The following is a 20,403-nucleotide window of genomic DNA, read 5'->3' on the forward strand; positions in this document are numbered from 1 at the left end:
TAAATACCAAAAATATATTTAGCACATTTTAGGCATAGACTGTATAAACAAATGGACATAGACTCCAGAAAGTGAAGCCAATGCTGAAGTGCTTGGAACAGGTATTCTCTCTAAGCAGAGGGCGACTTCCTATGGAGTTTATGATCTCAATCACTAGTTTCAGTATTTCTTAAGTACAGTATTAAGTTCATTTTGTAAATTATGGTCCCAATCAGAGTCAAATACCATGTGATTGACAAATAGTAATTGGAAGTTGCTTTGGATTAAAGTGTCAGCTAAATGATATGTAATGAAATTTAATGTAATGTAAAAGCTAGTGCTGTCCAAATGTGTGCAGCCTGTTAATGGCCAATCACAGATGACCTGCACAACTTTTTTCATACCAGACATTCCATTGAACTATTGGAATCACTTTATTTCACCTCAGGATGAACAAGCTGCAGAGGTTTGCTGAAGATGATGTATCACAGAGGACCCTATTCTATTAATTTTATGATGTATAATTGTTATTGACCTGTGGTGATGGGACCATTTTCAAAACAATTTTTGGAAACAGTCGGACACAGCTCTGAGCTATGTTGTGACAAAAATGATCAGCAAGCAAGCCTTGATACTGTGAAAAGCTCTGTGTTCATTTAGAAATGTACAAGGGGGCTGTTTGGCAGTGAGCTTCAGAGTTGGATGTTCGAGCGTTTTTGAATGCACCACAGGGAGAATTTTAAAACAGCAGGGTCTATCCCACACAACAATAATGTGATGCTGGCTTCAAAGATGGGCTGCAAAGTGGTGCACTACCTGTCTCAGGTGAATTCTAGGTGTCAGTGTTTTGAATTTCATATATAATCAAAATTATTAGAAAAACCAAAAAACTTAATGTACAGCACTATGCAAGTCTCTAACGGCATGCTTTAGAAAGTGGTCCCTTTAAAGAGATGGAGCTCTGCAGAATGGCAGGCCTCAGTATATTACTGCAGCACCTCTTGGATGATTGCCTGAGTCTCCTCTCTGCACCCCGGCGCACACAGAGACAGATTGGCACCACACACACTATTGCTGCCTCACATTTCCCTCTGTCTTTTCAAGCTAAAGAGGTCTAATAAAACCTCTTAGCAGACAGTAAGTGCAGAAATGTTCCAAAACTCCAACCATCTTTAGCAAATTATGTTAATTAGGGGGGTGGTTAATGAACTAATCAGGGCTATAAAGTAGCAGCATCAGCAGCGAGTGTGCCGAAACAAACAGCGAGACAGTGAGGCAGCTGGGTACAAACAGCTGCGGTGGAGAAATTAAGGGACATTAAGCATCAAAATGCTCTTTTTCTAAAAGGTCACAGCAGGCCAGGTACTTTAAGATGTCATTATTACCCTTTCCCAAAATTCAGAGACGTTCATTCAAAGTGAGATATTCACTGTTTAGAAAGTATTTAGCTGAAGGCTACAACAGGAGCTTACAAAAGGTTTTATTGGGGAAAAAATTGCATTCTAATGGTTTAAAAGGTTGGGCTGAAAAATAATAATTTAATATATTGAAAAAAAGAAAGAAATGGCAATAGTTTTTCCTCTCAGATTAAAATTACTGGGATGAAAACCTATTTAAATTACACAATGCCTCAGGCTATTTTGGCATGAAGATAAAAAAATGCAGCTCCATTGATGTTTTCTTAAAGAATGTGATGTAAAAGCTCTGACTGAACATTTCAAAGGTTCATTTGCTCTAAAAAAATGCATGTTTTACCATCAGAACCGATTAACCAAGAAGAAGAAACAGAACAGGACTAATAGGAATTATCTCGTGTCGAACAAAAACTCCAAAAGCTCCATTTGTTTTAAAGCTCATTTTTCGGTGGAGCTTCGCTTTGCACCTCCACACCCTGTTTTCATCCTTGATGAATTAGTGTTTCAAACGCCCTCCAGACTGTGGGCTCATATCAAGTACAGACAATAGTTTGTGTTCTGTATTCATTGAAAGATACCTAACATTATTCATTGTGTGTGTGTGTGTGTCCTGTGCCATGTCTTATTTTTCATTGCAGGCAAAATGGGGAAACAGAACAGCAAGTTGACCCCTGAAGTGATGGAGGACCTGGTGAAGAGCACAGAGTTTAATGAACACGAGCTGAAGCAGTGGTACAAGGGATTCCTGAAGGACTGTCCCACCGGCAGACTCAACCTGGATGAGTTCCAACAGCTTTATGTCAAGGTGAAGCTCCGCAGACTCACTTTCAGGCTGGCGTTAGACTTGATGTATCACACTCGTATGCTTCAGCACTCACTTTATGCGCTCGCCAACTAACACGAACATAGACAGATTTATGAGCATATAGATCAGACTTTCTTTCACGAAACCACAGGAAAGTTTAGCTGCCAAAGGGGTTAATCTGGTACACACAAAAGAAAAAGGGTGTTTGATAAAAAACACAGTTCATTAGATTCCAGCTGAGAATAACATGTAAACATTGCTGAACTAATAATACTTCTACAAATTCAATCACTAAAGTTCTTTGATTTGTTTCAATACATTTTGTCGAAGAAATTTTGATTATTGGCACATATATACAGTTGTTATGCTCAATGTGTTAGCAAATAGCAGTGAGAGTGAACGTGAACATTAGGCTTGAAGTCTACTTGTTGACCACCTGTAATGTTAATGATTGAATTTGTAAAAACTGTCAGTATTGAGTTTTTTGAATTTTTTTGATGCTATATAACATTATATATTATATATTTCTATGTGCATAATCCAATTCAGCTCATGTTTTTTTTCTACAAAGAAAAGAGTTATGTCCATTTCAAACAATGTAACCATCACTGCACATGTACATAAGTAATTTCAGTTGTTTAGCAGTCAATGGCTACATCCACGAGGGGCAGCAAAGAGTCAACAGACATTCTGTCCCGGGTCAAATGACTCAGCAAAAAACGTTTTTTAATCGACTGGCATTATCCTTTTCTGGTTCTGTTTTTTTTTGGCAGTCTTAGCGCGGCACCTTTTCCTGTGCGACAATATGATGCTCAATGAAAATAGTCATCAACGTTTGTTTACATATTGTTTTTTACATCGTGCAACACTGGTTTTTTTTCTTCTCTTCCGTGCAAAATGCAACACTGGCGAGACAGCAAGGTGAGATAGCTTCTCAGTGAGCGGCACGTGTACTCGCTAAATTTGGTGTAAAAAAAGTAATAGCGAGAGAGTTGTGCTAAAATACCTCTTAAGAAATGAGCCTTTATAGTGCAAATTTCCCATGAGGACAATATGCAGTCTTGCATTTGTAACCACAGAAATAGTCATGATGGCGGTTGTAACAATTGCAGATACATATTCATTTATTAGCCATTTGTTGATTTTGAAAAGACCAACAATGCATTCTAAGTGGGTTTCCCTTACAGTTGATATTAGCAGGGTTGGTTGGGGTCACACTCTGAATCAACATAGACACCATTGAGGGAAAACCGCATTTCCATTACAAACCCTGCTAGATTTTAGCAGGCATCCTGCCACCTTACCAATCGCCCCTCCTGTATCTGGGCAGAAAACCAACAGAGAGGCAGATATCAGAGGCGCTCAGATGATTATCTTCTCATGCTAATATGTAGCCTCCCGTATCTCATTACCTCTGACAGAGCACTGTGAATTTATGTCATGATTTATTCATTTTGTCGTATAAAAGAGGAATGAACACATTCATAGAAACAATGATGGTCTTCTAATGAAAGGGAAATGAGAATAAAATAGCAATAGGTGGCTTTGAATATGAATATTCACTACTATGAGGAGCTGTTGGTAATACTACTGTCTGGTCATCATATAATATGAATAAAGAAGGTTTTTAATTAAAACGAGGCACATCTGAAAAATCAGCTGTGACCCACTGAACTTTATTTTATTTATTTGTGAATGGTAAATCAGTTTACTTGATATATATATATATATATATATATATATATATATAGATAATGATACTGTATGTCCCTATCTCACAGTCATGTCAACAGTTCTTATAGTAGGGAGCAATCTGCGTCATGTAAGAATTGGCATTAATCTTTTATCAGTGGTGCCAGGAAATGCCTCATAACCAGGGGGGGCTGCCTTACATAAGGCACACTCGGGCACTGTGGGTCATTGGTGTACTTCCTCTAAATGCCATTGATGCCATGCATCAGCAGTGACCAGAAAAAAAAAAAAGAAAATCTTTCAAATATCAAAAAATATGTTTCACGATGACTGCCGTGATATTAAGAAAAAACAAATAAAATCTGAACAAAGCACCTCTGTCACATTGAGGAATAAGATGTTTTTATTTGATCCAATTGTCCCAATAAAACCTACAGAAAAGAATCTCAATCCTTATAAAATCGAAAAAACAAAGAATCAACCTTGACTCCTGGGAAATTAGAGAGAGATAACAGCTCTGATAGAGGGATACAGATTCAAACGAGATTCGATGGAATATCTCCTACAATCTCTTTACAGCGCAATATGATGGGATTCAAGCAACAGTGGCAGCTGCACAAAGGGGACAACAAGGCTCACATCTACGGGGGTCTTGTAGGCCTCTTGGTAAATCCTGTTATTGATGCATCCTATTGTGTTTCTAAGCAACAGTGTATCAGTGATAGGGCTTTATTTAAATCCAGAGGGCTGATAAGTGGGAAAAATCGTCTGCCATGGCCTCACATTAACAGGACAGATTGTTCCTGTTAAGAGTGACAGTGTGTGTGTGTGTGTGTGTGTGTGTGTGTGTGTGTGTGTGTTCAGTGTGGTAGGGGACTCATATGTTTAGTAGGAGGGTGAGGGAGATAGAAGAGTGAGTGTTTGCGTTGGTTGGAAGTGAGAAACAGAGAGGGGCAGCGATGGGAAAAGTAAGAACCAAAGTAATGTATACATTATTTATTAGTCATTAGTTACAATAGAGTCCTACAGAGAAATCTATGAGATGAGTTGTGTGTGAATTCATGTGCGCACAAAGCCGTACTCCTACTATGCATGCATGCATGCGTGAGATTCAGTTTATATCTGTGTACCACGCGCTCTCAGCTCTCCCCACAATTGCACAGATCTGCACCTGTGACAGTTATCCAGCGGTCCTCCCTGCCAGGCAGCGAAACGCAGTGTTACCTCCACTCAGCTGACTGCCTGGGTTAATGTATGGTTTGGGTTGGACATGGAAACACTGTTCTCTGGTTTTTTTTTGTTTCTTTTGCTTTTCTATGTCTGTCTGTGCTCAGTCTCTCACTATTTTAGTCCCAAGAGCCTTTGTGAAGGTAATCATCTTTTTGGTTGTGAAAAGGGAGAGAGAAAAGTGGAAAGGGGAGAGTTGAGAGGGAGAGGCATCAAAGAACCGGAAAGGAGGGAGGAAACAGAAGGGAGGGAAAGCAAGTGTAACACGTTGGCTGGAAGTGATCAGTGTTCGAGGGCAGTCTGTGATATTCAAATTTGATGCTGTGTTGTAGCAATCTACTTGTGTACTGTAACCATAGTGTCGCTCCTTCATTATAAAAGAACTGAATAAAAGTAATAGGATTTGGCCTCTTTTGAACAGAGTGCTTAAGAAATACACAAGTTTAGTTAAAAACAAAAAAATAATTAAATAGATTGCAAGAAAGGATCAATTAAATTCAGAGTTTTCAATGACACCATAGATGGATGGATGGGATGAAGTGAAAAAAAGTGAAAAAGCCTAGGCTCTTCTGGTTAATCATTCATGAAAAAAGGACATATCTGTTGATTTTTAAGGTTATTAAATATCTCAATACATTCATAAATAGAAATGATGATTGATGTTGCTGTGCAAAATAGAGTTTCTAATAGTAAATAGAAAATAGTCCAGTTTGCAGGGATTGTAGGGACGTAATGAAAACGACAGTGATGAAATCTCGAGCGTCATTACAGCTGGAGACATGCAGTTATACTGGAAGCGTTGCAAGGACAAATGAGCTTGGATAATGTTAATGCTCTTCTGTTTCATAAGAGCACATAGACACAGACAATGTTATGCAGACAAGTGTCTTGGTGAGCATGCTTTGGCTAAAACCAGGTGCTTAGTGTCATCATCATCACAACCATCAGACATCAGATGCTTTACTAAAGAGAAGCAGCAATTTCATCCATGTGTTCAATAATTTAGTGTGGCCCTGGAAGGATGTTGTAAAAACTGGAATGGCCTTAGCTTTCACACGAATATACACCAAAGTGTTGACACCTTGTCTGTCTTTGGCTTCCCTCAGAGGAGTGTCGCTATTCATAAATCCTGGTAAGGCTGTCTGGGATCATTAAAAGGACCTGCTGGGGGTTTTTCTTTCCCCAATGGATTTACACTTTTAGTGGTGTTGCCGATGCCAGACAGTCGCATAAAAATTGAAGAGTGGCTTCCGTGACAATTCGCAGTCAAGCTCCTGCATAGCACGGAGTGTGAAATTTCTCATCCCTGACACGCCAACCGCTGTGGGAGCCATTTGTAACAGGATAACGACACTCCCCGAAATGTTAAGGTGATAGATTTTGTCACTAGATGTTTCTCTCAAACTTGAAGCATGCAGAGACAGCAGCCACAACTCGCAGATAAACATGAACACACACATTTGACAGTGACCATTGGATGTTCACAACATATTCTCTCCTTAACAACAGCAGCGCCCTGTTGGACCTGTGTTTGAGCATGTCTACACAGTTTATTTGTAGATTCTGGTTGACAGTAACGTGAAATGAACATCAATACTGTTGGTCTTCTGCCAGTTGTTCTCTTGTTGTTGTGATGAGGTAGCATTTAACGTCAGTATAATGGACATCATCATGGTTTCTGACGCACACAGCAACTCTGTCTCTTCTCATGTTACTGTGATTGTTTCTATGGACGACACAGAAGAGAAAACAATTTAGAAAGTGTATTTTATTTGGCCTTGGAGGCCATATGTCATAGTTTGTATCATCAGACAAAAGGTTGGAAAAAATATGATACCTAGAAATGAAAAATGTGAACATCTAACTCCTGGTTTGTAGCTTCAAATAAGATGTGATATTGAGGGGGAGAGTAAAAGACCTTGGTGTAGATTGGAAGCATTGTTGTGTCACTGGCCCACGCATGCACACAAACACACACACACACACACACACACACACACACACACACACACAGATGCTGACCTGAATATAGATGTATGGATGGATTCCGCTCTGTTGCATCTTGCTTGCAAAGCCTCAAGGATTTTACTGTTGACTGGAGAGTGTGTGTGCAACACTGACCATTCAGCAACTCCTACTGTGAGATTCACTTTTGCTTCCCTTAGCAGACAGACAGACCGATCCCTGGGCACAATAATAGGGAGGTAAATGAAGCGACAGACAGCCACTGACATCATCTGGCCAACAGCCTGTTACTGCAAGGAAACATATGTCGCCTGATCACAGGAGACAGAAGAGACAGAGTGACAGTGTCGAAAGACGTGAAATATTATCTGTAAGAGCCTGTCTTTGTCCTGGAGGAGTTATTTGGAAAATTGTTTTGTAATATTTTGGAGAGAAAAGCAGCTGATTTAGTAATAACAAAAAATATAATCCCCCAAAAAACTAAACTGGCTACATGCAATTAAAAGCTCTTAAGTCCTACTGCTGGCTTTATATCCTAACTGTTAATGGAAACAATCTTCAGATTTTACATTTATAACAAGTGTCCCTTACATCGTTATGCAAGAAGATACTGTATTTATACTGTACAGAGATATACAGTACCTGTGATAAGGTAAAATCAATAATAGTGGCTTGCCCTTGGTATTGACTAAAAACAAACTACAGGATTAGTGATGTGAAAAATGGAAGTTTGTACGATATTTAACATCACCATGGCAATACAGTTTAACAAAGTCTATAAAAGATAATCAACCAAACACTGGGCTTAAGCTATCAGCAGGTTCTTTTAGTGCTTCTCTTAACTGTAGATTGGCAGTAACATAGGCCAGCTGATGGTGTGGGGACATTTTGCTGTGAATGCACGTCACTGTGGGGGGTGCATACCTATAATGCCCTAACGATGTTGCATAATATCATGTTGTCTCTCCTGCTTCTATCACTATATGTCACTTTCTTCCTGTTCCTTTTTATTGCATCACTCCTTTCTTCCATCTTCCTCCTTCACCTCCCTTCTTCTTTGTCCAAATGGGCTGGTGCCTACACTAAAAATAGCGTCCGTCATCTCAGAAGCTCTCATGCCATTCTCCATTGCTGTCACAACACACGGAATCCACACACACACAGAGCGCTTCATATGATTTAACAAGATAAAACACGAAATAAGCCACATAGTGATGAAACACACAGACAATCCCGACTTTATTCCAGTTAGAATTCAATAAGATCCGAGCTCAGAATGTTTTAGTTGCACAAAACGGTAATGAAAAACAAAATGACTCACTCATCGTGAGATGGAGTAGGTTACAGTTTGTTTAGAAAGCACAGTGGGGCGGGAATCTGACAGTAAATTAGCAGACTGTCATTTTTCTATCTTTTATTTTCTCATCTTCCAGAAACAGAAAATGTGTGTTAACTCTTGAGATCGTCAGTGCAGATGAGAGACTCCTGATATGAGCCATAACAGAGAAAAAACAAATGCATGGATGATTAGATTTACGAAAATGAATTTCCTTTGACCTCTCAGCTGCTCTCTGGCCTCTTCACAGCATCACCCTCTGGACCTTGAAGTTCTAATTCAATTATTTAGCTCAGAGTCTCACCGCTGCTGCTGAGGTGCAAGAGGAGGGGAGAGGAAGTTACGGTGCGCCTTTAGACGCACAGAGTAAGATGATAATGCATATTCTGGGGGGAAATCATATTCAGATTGAGCTGTGTATAACCATTAGCCTTGTGAAGGCAACAGGCCACAGAGCTATTACTCTCACAGTGCTGTTTTAAATTCCGTGGTGCAGTGGGGGGGGGGGGTAGCGAGAACGACCTTCAACTGGTTAACAAGGGTTCACGCCACAGTCACACCGAGCAACAGCTCATGAGAGAGGCTGGATCCCTTGAAGTGTGACCTGTGGCCTTCATGTGGAGGCAGACAAGCGAGGAGAGAAGTTGTGTGTGCTTTCATTTGTGTCGTGTATAAATAGAAGGACTGTGACAGATGAATTATGTATTCGTAGCTACATGGGCAACAAATGCGTTAACGTTTCTGTGAAGTATCTGGAAATGCTGTTTGAGTTGGTTTGAGTAGATCAAGTCAGGTTGTCTTGTGTTTTGTGTCACTGAATGGTGTGGCCCTCCTCTTACCAGCACTATGAGGAGGGCTGGAGAGAGACATTATTAGATTAGGTGTCTGGCTTTCCCTTTCATCCTCTCCTGCTCTACTTATCTTTTATTCTCTTACTTTCATGTGAGTTGTTCATCATTCTCATTCGGCTATCAGCTTTTGCTTCGTGATGGAACTGTCTTTCACTCGATCCAACTTTCAGTTATATACTTGTATGGACCACCAAATTGACTCTTAAATATTTTGATATTTTTGAAAGTATGCTAGCTGTCCCTCCAAACATCCACTTCCAGGACGAATTGTCGTGTTATGCAAGTCCAGAGTCTTCTCATTCGTCCCCCACTCAAGCCATCCAATTGGATTTTTCTCGAAAACAGGGGCTGGAAAACATGATTGCCATGGAAACAAAACAATTGAGCCATGAATCTCCAAAGCTTAACTCTAACCCACTAACATTACTGCTCGTGTCACGGTTCAGATGTTTTTTGTAATTGCCTGATTTCGGCAGATAGATAAACACATCGGTAATATTGTATGAGTCCACTTGTGGCTATGTTACAGATAATATGGCGGCTGGACTACCTGGAGCTTATTAAGTTTGTAAAGTGCAATTTATAAAAAATATTTAATTATGGAGACCAATTGGAATGATGCTGTTATTTTTGGAAAGAAGACTTATTATATATTGCATCAACGTTGAACACTTTTTCTTACTTGAATGATATTAAGAATATTTCAGGAGTCATTTTTTTTCATATCTCCGGTGACAGCTGTGGCTGAAGGCCTGTTCATCAGGGTCCATTTTTAGACTGTCCCATTGTTATGTCCCATTTTCGTGAACTTGATGTTTCAGAAGTGCCTTTAGGGAATTTCTTCAAATTTGGCTTTACTTTATTTTGGGACTAAAAGATGTACTAATTATAAGTCAAAGGTCAAGATCAGAACACATTTTTTGCCACAACTTAAGAATTCATACACTAATTATGACAGTTTCACACAAATGCCTAATATGAAAAAATAATGAAGTAATGACATTTTATTTTCAAAGGTCAAAGGACCATATTTGACATTTCTATGGATACAGTGACGCTAATCAATCATGTCCACTTTGAAACTGTGGTGACTACCGGGTTGAAGATGAGTGTAAAGCAGCCACATTTTAAAATTTGTTGGGGTTTTTTGCACCAAAATCTACATGTATATTTAAATAATTGTGTACTTTAAATATCAACTTTATTGGTAAAGTACGTGAACATATACATGGATTTATCTTCTGTCAATGAACGTATTCTCCATAGTCTGTACATTAAGATGGGCTACATAACTGCTCCCAAATGTGAACACAAAGAATCTCAATAGCATGAGATTAGCTGCCGCATAGGTCATGAACCCTCCCTCCTCCATGTTAATTAATGGGACATGGTACCTGATAGTTCTTATAACATTGATTTATGTTGAAGGGCTCATGTTTCTGGTAAGCTTGGTTTTAATTAGGCATTCAATGGTACCAAAAAATTAGGTTAAATGTCATTATTGACAGCTGAGAATGGCTCACGATTGGTCGATCGCGTGTGTTGGTGGGACCTTGATACTGTGGCTCCACCCCCGAATCACTACTGTGCAGAGTTTGGCTCCAACTACACAAGAAGGCAGCGTTTATATTCTGGATATTTTGGCTTCAAATCTGGATAGTTGGAGGAGGTGGATACACATGGTCCATCTATGGTACGAACATAAAGCAGAACAAGAACAACAAAGCTACATAAAATCAACAACTGCTTTTATAGTTCCTTCTATCAGCAGGAGCCAGACCAGACCAAAGCAATCTCTGGGACCACGCCTCTCCTGAAAACAGTCTTGTGATAGTTATCCATTTCAAATAAATGTTAAAAAAGCCTTTACTGACAATTGTCCCCCAGCTCACATTCTGTCACTTACTAAAAATGTTTCTTGTGCTTTTATTTAATCATCATGTATGTGGACGTTAACCAAAAAAAAACAGCTCTGAAAGCTCTAAATTGAGGTGATGTGGTCGAATCAAGCAAAGTGTAAATCTGTTGTGGGCTCTGAATTACAGTATAAACACCTATAGAGCCATACTGAGCACTTAGCTGGAGCTGGGTGCCATCAATATATCAATACAAACATTTACATGTTATAGGTTGTTTAAGGTTCTGACCTCACAATGAACTGTTCATTTAACTGTGATTGTGATTGAGCTGTGTTTTCCTCATGTACAAGCTAAAAGCTTCCTTCTCTCAGGGACATGCTGAGATTGGGCACATGCACTGAAGCAATAATTGGTGTCATTAAGACTTGAATGAATCAATCAGCCGCAGATACTGAGGTCAGTGTTCCAGGCAACCACCTAAAGAAGGCACAGAAAAGAACCAGATGCTAACAGGCTGATGCTGAAACATGAGAGCTTAAACGGCTGGTATTTCTTTCCTTCAATCATATCTTTTCCTCCAACTCATACCAACTTATCAATGCTAAGTGGTGGACAAACTAATGGCTGTTTTGTCTGATAACATACAGTATACATTAAACATCATGTGATAATAACAACCTAAAATGACAGAAACCATCTCTGAGAGAAATGTAGATGATATGTTCTTTTAATTTGAAGTTTGGTACATTTCCCATCCACTGACATGATGTTTATGACCTATACTTCAGCCAGCCACAAGGGGGCAATCGAGATGCTTTAGGTCTACCAATAACAAATGCCGGAATTTTTATTGTGAATTAGAAATGATCAGTAACAATGAAACACATGTTCAGGGAAAACTAGTCCTGTACACTGGAATGTAAACTGTTTTATTTTGTGGCTTAAACTGGTTCTTTTTCATGATTTTTCCTCAGTGGTTTATAATGGATGCTGTGACTGCTTTCACTACTTACTGAGGAAATTATTACATTTAATATTCGGCCTATTCAGCTTGAGTGCACATACTTGACTAAGTCAGCGATTGAGTGTGTTTCTTGTGGTGTTTACATAGACAATGAAATGAAATACGTCAGGATCAGTCTGATTCAGCTCCGTAGATGAAATCCATAGATTTTGGGATTTTTGTAACTTCAAATATAATTGAATTTATGAATGTTCCAGTTTACTGTAAAAGAGAGGCCAGCTATGGTGAAAAAGAAGAGACAAGAGTGCGTTGTGCCAAAGAGACGCAGTTACTCCTCAGGCAAAGTCAAACTGTTGAGACGGGTCAAGGAGTTAATACCTGGGAGGAGAGGGTAGAGAAAAGCAGAAAGCTAAATGATAAGTTTCATCTTAATAAAGCTACACAAGCAGCTGCCAATCACTTCCAGCCGTCAGCTAAAAAAAAGTACAGACGTGCTCAAAGTGGGTCACAGACTCGTCTGTTACCTGTGGGTCTCCATTTCATGAGAATAGAGCCAGCTCTATATTTGCATGCATCTCAAGGTGAGAAAAAACACAGTAAAATTAGAACCTTGACTCTTATAAATGCACTCAGATAAGAGGGAAATGATATGAGCCTTTTAGACGTCTTGTGGGTGTTTTCGCTCTCTCGAAGTCAGATAGAAATAACACAGAGGCAGCAGAGAGTACAAACACATGACTGTTGCATGCACATTCAAAAGTGTGAAGGGTTTTCTTTTATATAATCTGTGCACAAACAAGCATGCAGGTTTGTGCAGCTATCCTTGGATCCTTGGATTGACTTCCATTCATTGTGGACAACAAAACCTTATACCTAACCATGACCAACTCATGCCTAAACTTCATCTGACCCCTAACCTTAACCAGGACCTCAGAAATTATGTTTTGCCTCATCAGAAGCAGGCTTTGGTCCCCACAAGGACCACTGTCCTGATAAGGTCTGTGTTCATGCTGGAAAATGTCCTAAAGAGGGAACAAAACACACAGAGAAGCGATAGAGCAGCCATAAATGCAGAATTTGTGCTTGTTTGTGCAAACTGCACCAGCTGTTGCAGATGGACACACCATTGGCAAGTGAAGATGAAGCAAACCTTCCCCCTTTTTCCCCCTCTTGTTTTTTCTGCTGTGGATTGCGTCACGAGGAGCCAAGGGTAGTCCTCAGGTCTACCTGCCAAACCCAGCAGCAAGCCACACTCTTCTTCCTGCCCTGCATGGCTGCTTTTCTGTATCTGATCAGCATCTCTGTTGAAAAGGCAGAAAAATGGCACTGGTGGAATGTGACAGACATGACATTTTTGTTGTGCTGATAAATATCTTTCCTGTTTGCTGACTTCAGTAGCAGAACTGATAGTTTCTGATAAGAAATATTGCTTTGTATTAGTTTAGACATATTAACCTGTCATGGCAGCTTCCTCTGCCTATTCTCACCTTTAATGCCAATTTCTTATCTCCGTGAGCTTTCCACGCTCAATAGCGCCATCTGCTGTTGAGTGCTAATCGACACTCCTCTTGCAGAGTTGGTGCTGCCAGATGGGTGTTTTGTAACCACTGATAAACCAGGTTCAGGGACAGGCCAAATTCCTCTTAAATCCCAAGCTGTCCAGGAAGCTGTGCTGATTCCTTGAAGGCGCTCACAATCATTCATATGGACGACCGGACATCTTGCAGACGGTCAAAGCAAATATCAGTAAATGTCCTTTTGGTTGGCATGTGCTGTCATTGTTTTAAGTGCCACCAGTCTCCTCACCTTCAACACTCGTAACTAGAACTCTTACACTCATCACCCCGTGGATTATGATTCTATCAAGGGGCCCCTCTTCCTGAAAACCTTTTGTCTCAATGACAGTGGTCAGGTCTGTAAGATTACTTCCTCAGGGCAGAGGCAATCATAGACCTTGGCCATAAACAAAGGTCACATGTATCGGTGGTGTCAGACAGATGGCCACCGCTTTGATCATGTCGACGGTCAGACCACGGCCTGAGCCGTTGTTTTTTTCATGTGAAGTAATCATAATTAAATCTGAAGAGAATTCCAAGAGCAGCTTTAATCCAGACAAACTCCCTGACACACTCTGTCTGTCCAAATGTTGAAACCAATGTGTTTCCACCTTTTTCGATGCCTAGATTTTTTACATCTGGCAGTCACCTAGCATTCATAGAGCTGTAGTCACATGTGTAACTCTGGTTTTCACATCCATACTGGTGCTGAGTCAAACATAGGTCAGGTTGAGCATCTCATGAGGACGAGTGGTGTGATCCAAGGTTTCCAAGCAGTGACAGTGACTTCACTGGAGTTTCAAGGGGTTCCTTGGTTGAGACAAAAATTGATAACCCCTGGTCAAGAGGACAGCGATACAGGATATTCTCTGGAAAAAGGAAAATAACACGTGCTCTAATGAACACTATAGAGTAGACTCTGGATTAGTTGTGTACTCAAAAATGTGGATGCGATGTGAAGGTAGAGTTAGTGACACCTGTTACCGTGGTAACAGCTTGTGCAGTTTAATACTGTGGCAAACACTACAAGTATCTACTTTGTGAGAAATGCAATTGAAGAGCAACTAGTGCGTCTGTTCAGTGCTGCGAAAACAAACCTCTGTTGATGCAGCAAAGAAAAATGATCAATAATAATAATCTGGTTTCATGCTGAACATGTGTTAGTAGTTTTCCTCCACAACAGAACACGTTAAAGTCGGTTCCCTCGCTGGGAAGTACCACTCTTCACCTAAAAGCTCATTGTAGCTGCTCTGCCTTGCTCTCAAATCATTCATTTATTTATTCACAACTAATCTACAAAATGCAGAGAATGTTGCATTTTTGATTGTCTGCCATAATTGTTGTGACACGTTGCCTTTCGAATGAAAAACTGCTGTTTGGTGATTTTAGTATGAAGGAGCAGAGCAGGAAATGTGTTAGTTATTTGTCACTCAAAACTACTGACCCAGCTGACCCAAAAGTCACGCGGCAGAAAGTATTCATGGGAAGCGGGAGCAAAACTCAGCGAGTTGGGTTGTAAACAAATTGCAGGAGCTGACACGGCTAGTAAGCAACAATCTGTACAGTGGTTAATTAGACAATTTACTCTCATGGGGGTTGTCACTGTCCTTCATCTTTCCTGCTACTTGTTCTTGTATCATTACCAGCTGTGACAGTGTGGCTGTTATTGTTTTCACCTTGTGCATGTATTTGTGCACGTTTGTGTGTGTGTCCATACCCTCCCTACGGCAAAAGATACAATCACAAAACTGGTACCAAGCGTTGGCTGGAAAGTCAGCATGTTGACAGGCCTGGTGGCTGGTGTGATCCCACTGTAAGAGGTCAATCACACCCCATCTCTCAACACAACTGGACACTCAAGAACCTTGTGATTTTCGGTGTCAGAATTTAATTAAATTTGTGAGTCAATTCATGGCCAGAAGCAAATTTGACACGCCCTATTCTTCATAGAAATGAAGGGGAAGAACATTTCAGTGAAACTTCCTGAAGGTGCTGGTTCTGGTGGTTTAAAGATAACAGGCTCACAGATCTCCTGGCTGGTGTGCACATTTAAACACATGGATTCAAGCCATTTAACCATTGAATGAGGCTTCAGTTAGTAACTAAATGGAGGAATGGATGGATGCATAATTTTTCTGGATAATAAGCCACATTTTTTTCACTATCATGGATTCCATTCCTAAACAAAATGATAAATTAAATTAAATTTACATAAAGTTACTTAAATAAGTTATGCATACACTAAGTCAACAAAGCATCTGAAGTCTTCATCAGGAACCCATTAGGAAATTGTGAACATCAAAAACGTAAAGTGAGGATGCTTAATAGATGGACGTAATACAAATGACAGAAAATAAATTCTCAAACAACTGGCACAATAAACTGAGACAAACTTACTGTTGCATGGCCACATGGTCTCAAACAGAGCGATTCAGCTGGACACACCCAGACCTTAAATAACCTCACCTTCAAAACTCCTCCCCTGTGCGCAGACAGGTAAATCCCTCCCCCAACCCCGACCTCACAGAATGGGCATTGATCCTTGTTGAGATTCTTCAATAGACCACATAGAGAGGCAGGTTAAAGATTTAAAAACTCTGAAAGGCTACCTCATAAGAAGAACAGGTGAACAGTAGTACAAACATAGGGTCTGATTTCATCTACGAAAAACTTCTCACACACTCAAGTCAGGGTGGTTATTAATAATATTTTATAATATAAGAAGATGACGTGTTTGTGTCAGTATTTATTGTTGCAAAAATAATTACCACCAATTTGTTTAGTTTTGGTGATAGTGAAATCACAGCAGGTTAGGGTGGATTAGAAAGAGGAAAAAATAATAAATGCATTTTTCAGAGCACAGTGGAATGTGTGTGTGTGTGTGTGTGTGTGTGTGTGTGTGTGTGTGTGTGTGTGTGTGTGTGTGTGTGTGTGTGTGTGTGTGTGTGCACGTTCTTGTGCGCGTTCTTGTGCGTTTGCGTTGCGTTTGCGTGTGCAGACCCTGGAGGCTTGGTAGAAGTAGCAGCTAAAGCAGTGCACTGGCTGAGTCTCTGTAGCAGCCTGGCATGTCACTGAGGGTTTATGTAACAGCACACCCAGGCTCCGTCTCTCCAACACAGACACACACACACAAACACGCTCAGTAAATACCCTGGCGGTGGATTATGCATGTATTCCTCTCTCTCCCCCTCTCAAACCCACTGAATTCTGCTCGGTGAAATCTTAGCGGTGCTTTGATGAAGCTATGTAAACAACCATATGCAAAGACAGCCAGTCCTGTCAAGCCAAGGTCCTGCGAGTGTGTTTCTCCAAATAGGCATGACTGCATCTGACAATGTTAGCAAAGAGATGCATGAAACATAAGGCATTATTTACACAGCCCTCTGGTGCCACAGTGGAGCAACAGAAACCATACGAATCGTGTCAAAGCCAAAGCTTTTTCGCGTATATCGCTAACAGGAAAAAACAGAAATCGAGTGCTTTGAAGGGCAAATTACAGTCTGAGACTGACCTCTAAACCCGTGCTTGTATACTGGGAGATGAATAGCCATGGGCAAAGCTGCTACATATTGATAACAACAGAGGCGGTGCAGAGTATCTGTAGGACCCTGAAGCGAGGAGATATGACCTTGTGGGCTTCAGGAAAGCGGAGAGGAAAGATAGGACCATAAATTCTTATGAGACGTTCAATTCAGATCTACTCTATTTAACTCAGCTATATTCTGTACTCTGATGTTCCTGTCTTGGTGGCCACTTAGCAGTTCACAGCAAAGGATTACTTTTTTGTGGCACTAGACCTGCAGATTATTATAACATTTATTCATTGGGCAAAACCATATGAAACAATCTACTTTGCTCAGGGAGAGGGAACCCGAGAACAAATGAGTTCTGAGGCTCCCAGTGTGTATCGTGTGTTTGTGTGCCTATGTGTGTGTCATGTTTATAGCTTGAGACTCTGGAAGCAGGAGGTGCATATGACAGAGTGGGGCGTCGTTATGGCATTGGTTCAGAGAAGGTTTTATGAGACATTGAATGCATGAAGTGTCATCTTCTGGGAGATAGTGTGGACAGGGAAAGCTTTGTTTTAGCAGGTCTGCAGCTCATCAGCTTTCCTGTCTCCTGGCTTTGTCGAGCTTGATTGACGACACGTAAAATACACAGAGGATAGCATTCAATCATAGGTTTAGTATTTCATGTTTTATACAATCTATAGATTGTGGATTGTAGATTGTCAACATGACTGCTCCTCAAAAAGGAAGACAAAATAACCGTGATCGCCACCTGGTGGCTCTCTGCAATAAAGGGTAGAAGCTTTCCTCCTCCATGTTTCTGGATCAGACATGGACCAAACTAAAAGGTCGAAGTTCACATCAAATAAAGATGGTTTCTGTCATTTTAGTTATTTCTTATCACACTGATGTATGTCTGATTGTTCCTTTTTTCCAGTGAGTTAATTAGTTATTTGTCTTCATAAAAACAGGATAAAACTTGATTGACAGGCTTCATTATTGGATAGTTGGAGAAAATGGAGACGCAATGTCCACCTTTACATACAGTGTGTGGTCTGTTAAAAAACAGATTGGCTGCTTATTATTTAAAAATATGATGTCTTCCTTCTTCTAGTAGATAGAGAAGCTCACTTCAATGTGTGACTGACAGCTCAAACTGTCCCATGGGTGCAGAATGCAGGAGTAGGTGGACTTGCTAGCTCTCAGTCAGACTCCCCCCCACTCCTCCAAATATGGTTACTTAGGGGTTCAAAAAAACAATATGGTGCTGACCAAAACACCAAACTGGAGGCTGCAAAATGGCAGCTCACAAACCAATGGGTGACCTCAAGGGGGGTTGCCACTGGCTTAAATGTTATGGATTACCACTTTATTAATGTAATATTCCAATGTAATGCTTTCTGATTGATAAAGAACAGTTATGTAATTAAGATTTTATCTTGAAAAATGCCGTCTTCACCTTGCACACAGAAAATCTTGAAAACTCTTGACTCATGGTCCATATTTTGCGGACTTCCTCCACAGACAGATTTTGCTATCGTGTGTATAGTTGAATTCTTCAAATGGCTGGAAGCATAGAAATAAGCTTGTTTGTGGACTTCAGGTGTTTTAGCTGCTGATCAAATCGTTAAATCTGTACGTAAACCACTCGGCTCTGCGAAGTAGAGACAATAACACTTAAGAAAGGAAACAATGAGTTAATTAAATGATTAAGTGAACTATCAGATAAACTAAATGTAAAAAGTAATTACTAGTTAATGGTCCAAAGTGGTTAAAAAACTAATTTACACTTACTTACATTTACTTCTTTCTATAATGTATATTGTGGGTCCTCAGATAACAGTAATCCATTTAGATGCAGCTCCCACACTACAGAATGTGCATAAAGTAAATAAATCTTTATTGCATTTAAATCCTAACCCTTGCGAGCTCGTCACTGGACGCTTTTTAAGCTGCAAGATGTCTGTACAGCTTAACTGTTATCTGAGGAACTGGCAGCACACGCCGGCCAACTACACACAAATCTTGACCCGACGCTGCCGTTACCCAACTCCAAAGTTATTCTCAGTCGTTTGTCGCTTGTACCCGACGCTTGGTGCCGTGTCACAGTGTTTTTAGCAGTAATATTCATCCACTCTATGATCTCGCAGTCAGCCACTGTTCAGTTAAGTGTGAAATGGCCTTCATTAAAGTGTGACTCGTTAAGCGTGTCTTTCTATTTCACACTATTTCTCACATTATTCCCACTCCCTCTCTTGCTCTCTTTCTTTTCCGGTTTTTCTGTCCTCTTTTTTCTCCCTCCCCTCTCTCTGGCTCCCCCTCTTCCAGTTCGTGGATCAGTACCAGGTGCCAGCTTGCAGGCCGATTATGAAAGCTTTAATGTTCCATTTACGGCAGCATGTTTTTCGGGTTGTGTGTGGATGTTGGGGATACTGACACACACACAAATACACACATGAACACAGCAACATTAGCTTTTATTCTGCCAGCTGTGCCCGTCCGCCTGGCTCTACCATGAGTGGCCCAGAAACGATCTGGCGCTGATCCTGTTCTTTGATGGCCGACTCCAAACAGCCATATCAAACAGCCGTAACAGCAAACAGGAGCCAAATCAGAGGAGGGATAAGACTTGATGGAAATGTTAACGACCTAATATCTGTAGCTGTGAAGGAGAGGAAACAGAAGCTTCATGTCCTGCCTAGGTCATATTAGTGGTTGAATGGTAATCGTGTGCCATCTAGTGAAAGTTTTGTTATTCCTCCTCTGTGGTTGATGCTTGTTTCCATCTAATTCTGTGACATCTGACGATGCGTTTCCGTGTGACAGATGGGAGAGATGAAGCAACGAAACTCAGATGGGGAAATTTCACAGTCTCATCACCCTGCCCTACTTTCTTTCTTGCTCTCTTTCGTTCTTCTCTCTGTTTTTACATAACAGTGTTTCACAACTTGCCAGATTGTCAAACAGTGGCTTTCTCTCTAGCCCTCCCTCTCTTCCCTTAAACATCTCACCCACATTGCTTCCCTGACACTTTCCCTTCTTCCTCCCACCCCTCAACTCTTCCTTCCCACGCTGTCTCGTCCCTCCTCGTGCCTCTTCCTTTTCCCCCCGGCCCAGGCAGATGAGCTGAGGCAGGGCCATACGGGGGCACGAGCCAGCGCTCACGGGAAGGAATCCACATTAGATTCGTGCAGAAAGCACCAAGGCGGCATCCTGTTCATCCGGGCAGATTCGCACCAGCTCCC

At 40.7% G+C, this 20,403-nt stretch overlaps 1 protein-coding gene across 1 annotated transcript in view; it reads left to right on the top strand.

Annotated features, from left to right (window-relative positions):
* Nucleotides 1-20,403, top strand: part of vsnl1a (visinin-like 1a) — a 34,351-nt gene that overhangs the window by 6,733 nt on the left and 7,215 nt on the right. The window contains exon 2 of the mRNA XM_020091467.2: nucleotides 2,033-2,199. Coding sequence (XP_019947026.1) covers nucleotides 2,038-2,199 — 162 coding nt within the window. The 5' untranslated portion in view covers nucleotides 2,033-2,037. The remainder of the gene's footprint in view (nucleotides 1-2,032; nucleotides 2,200-20,403) is intronic.

Source organism: Paralichthys olivaceus, chromosome 19 (genome assembly GCF_024713975.1).
Source record: "Paralichthys olivaceus isolate ysfri-2021 chromosome 19, ASM2471397v2, whole genome shotgun sequence".
Lineage (NCBI taxonomy): Eukaryota > Metazoa > Chordata > Actinopteri > Pleuronectiformes > Paralichthyidae > Paralichthys > Paralichthys olivaceus.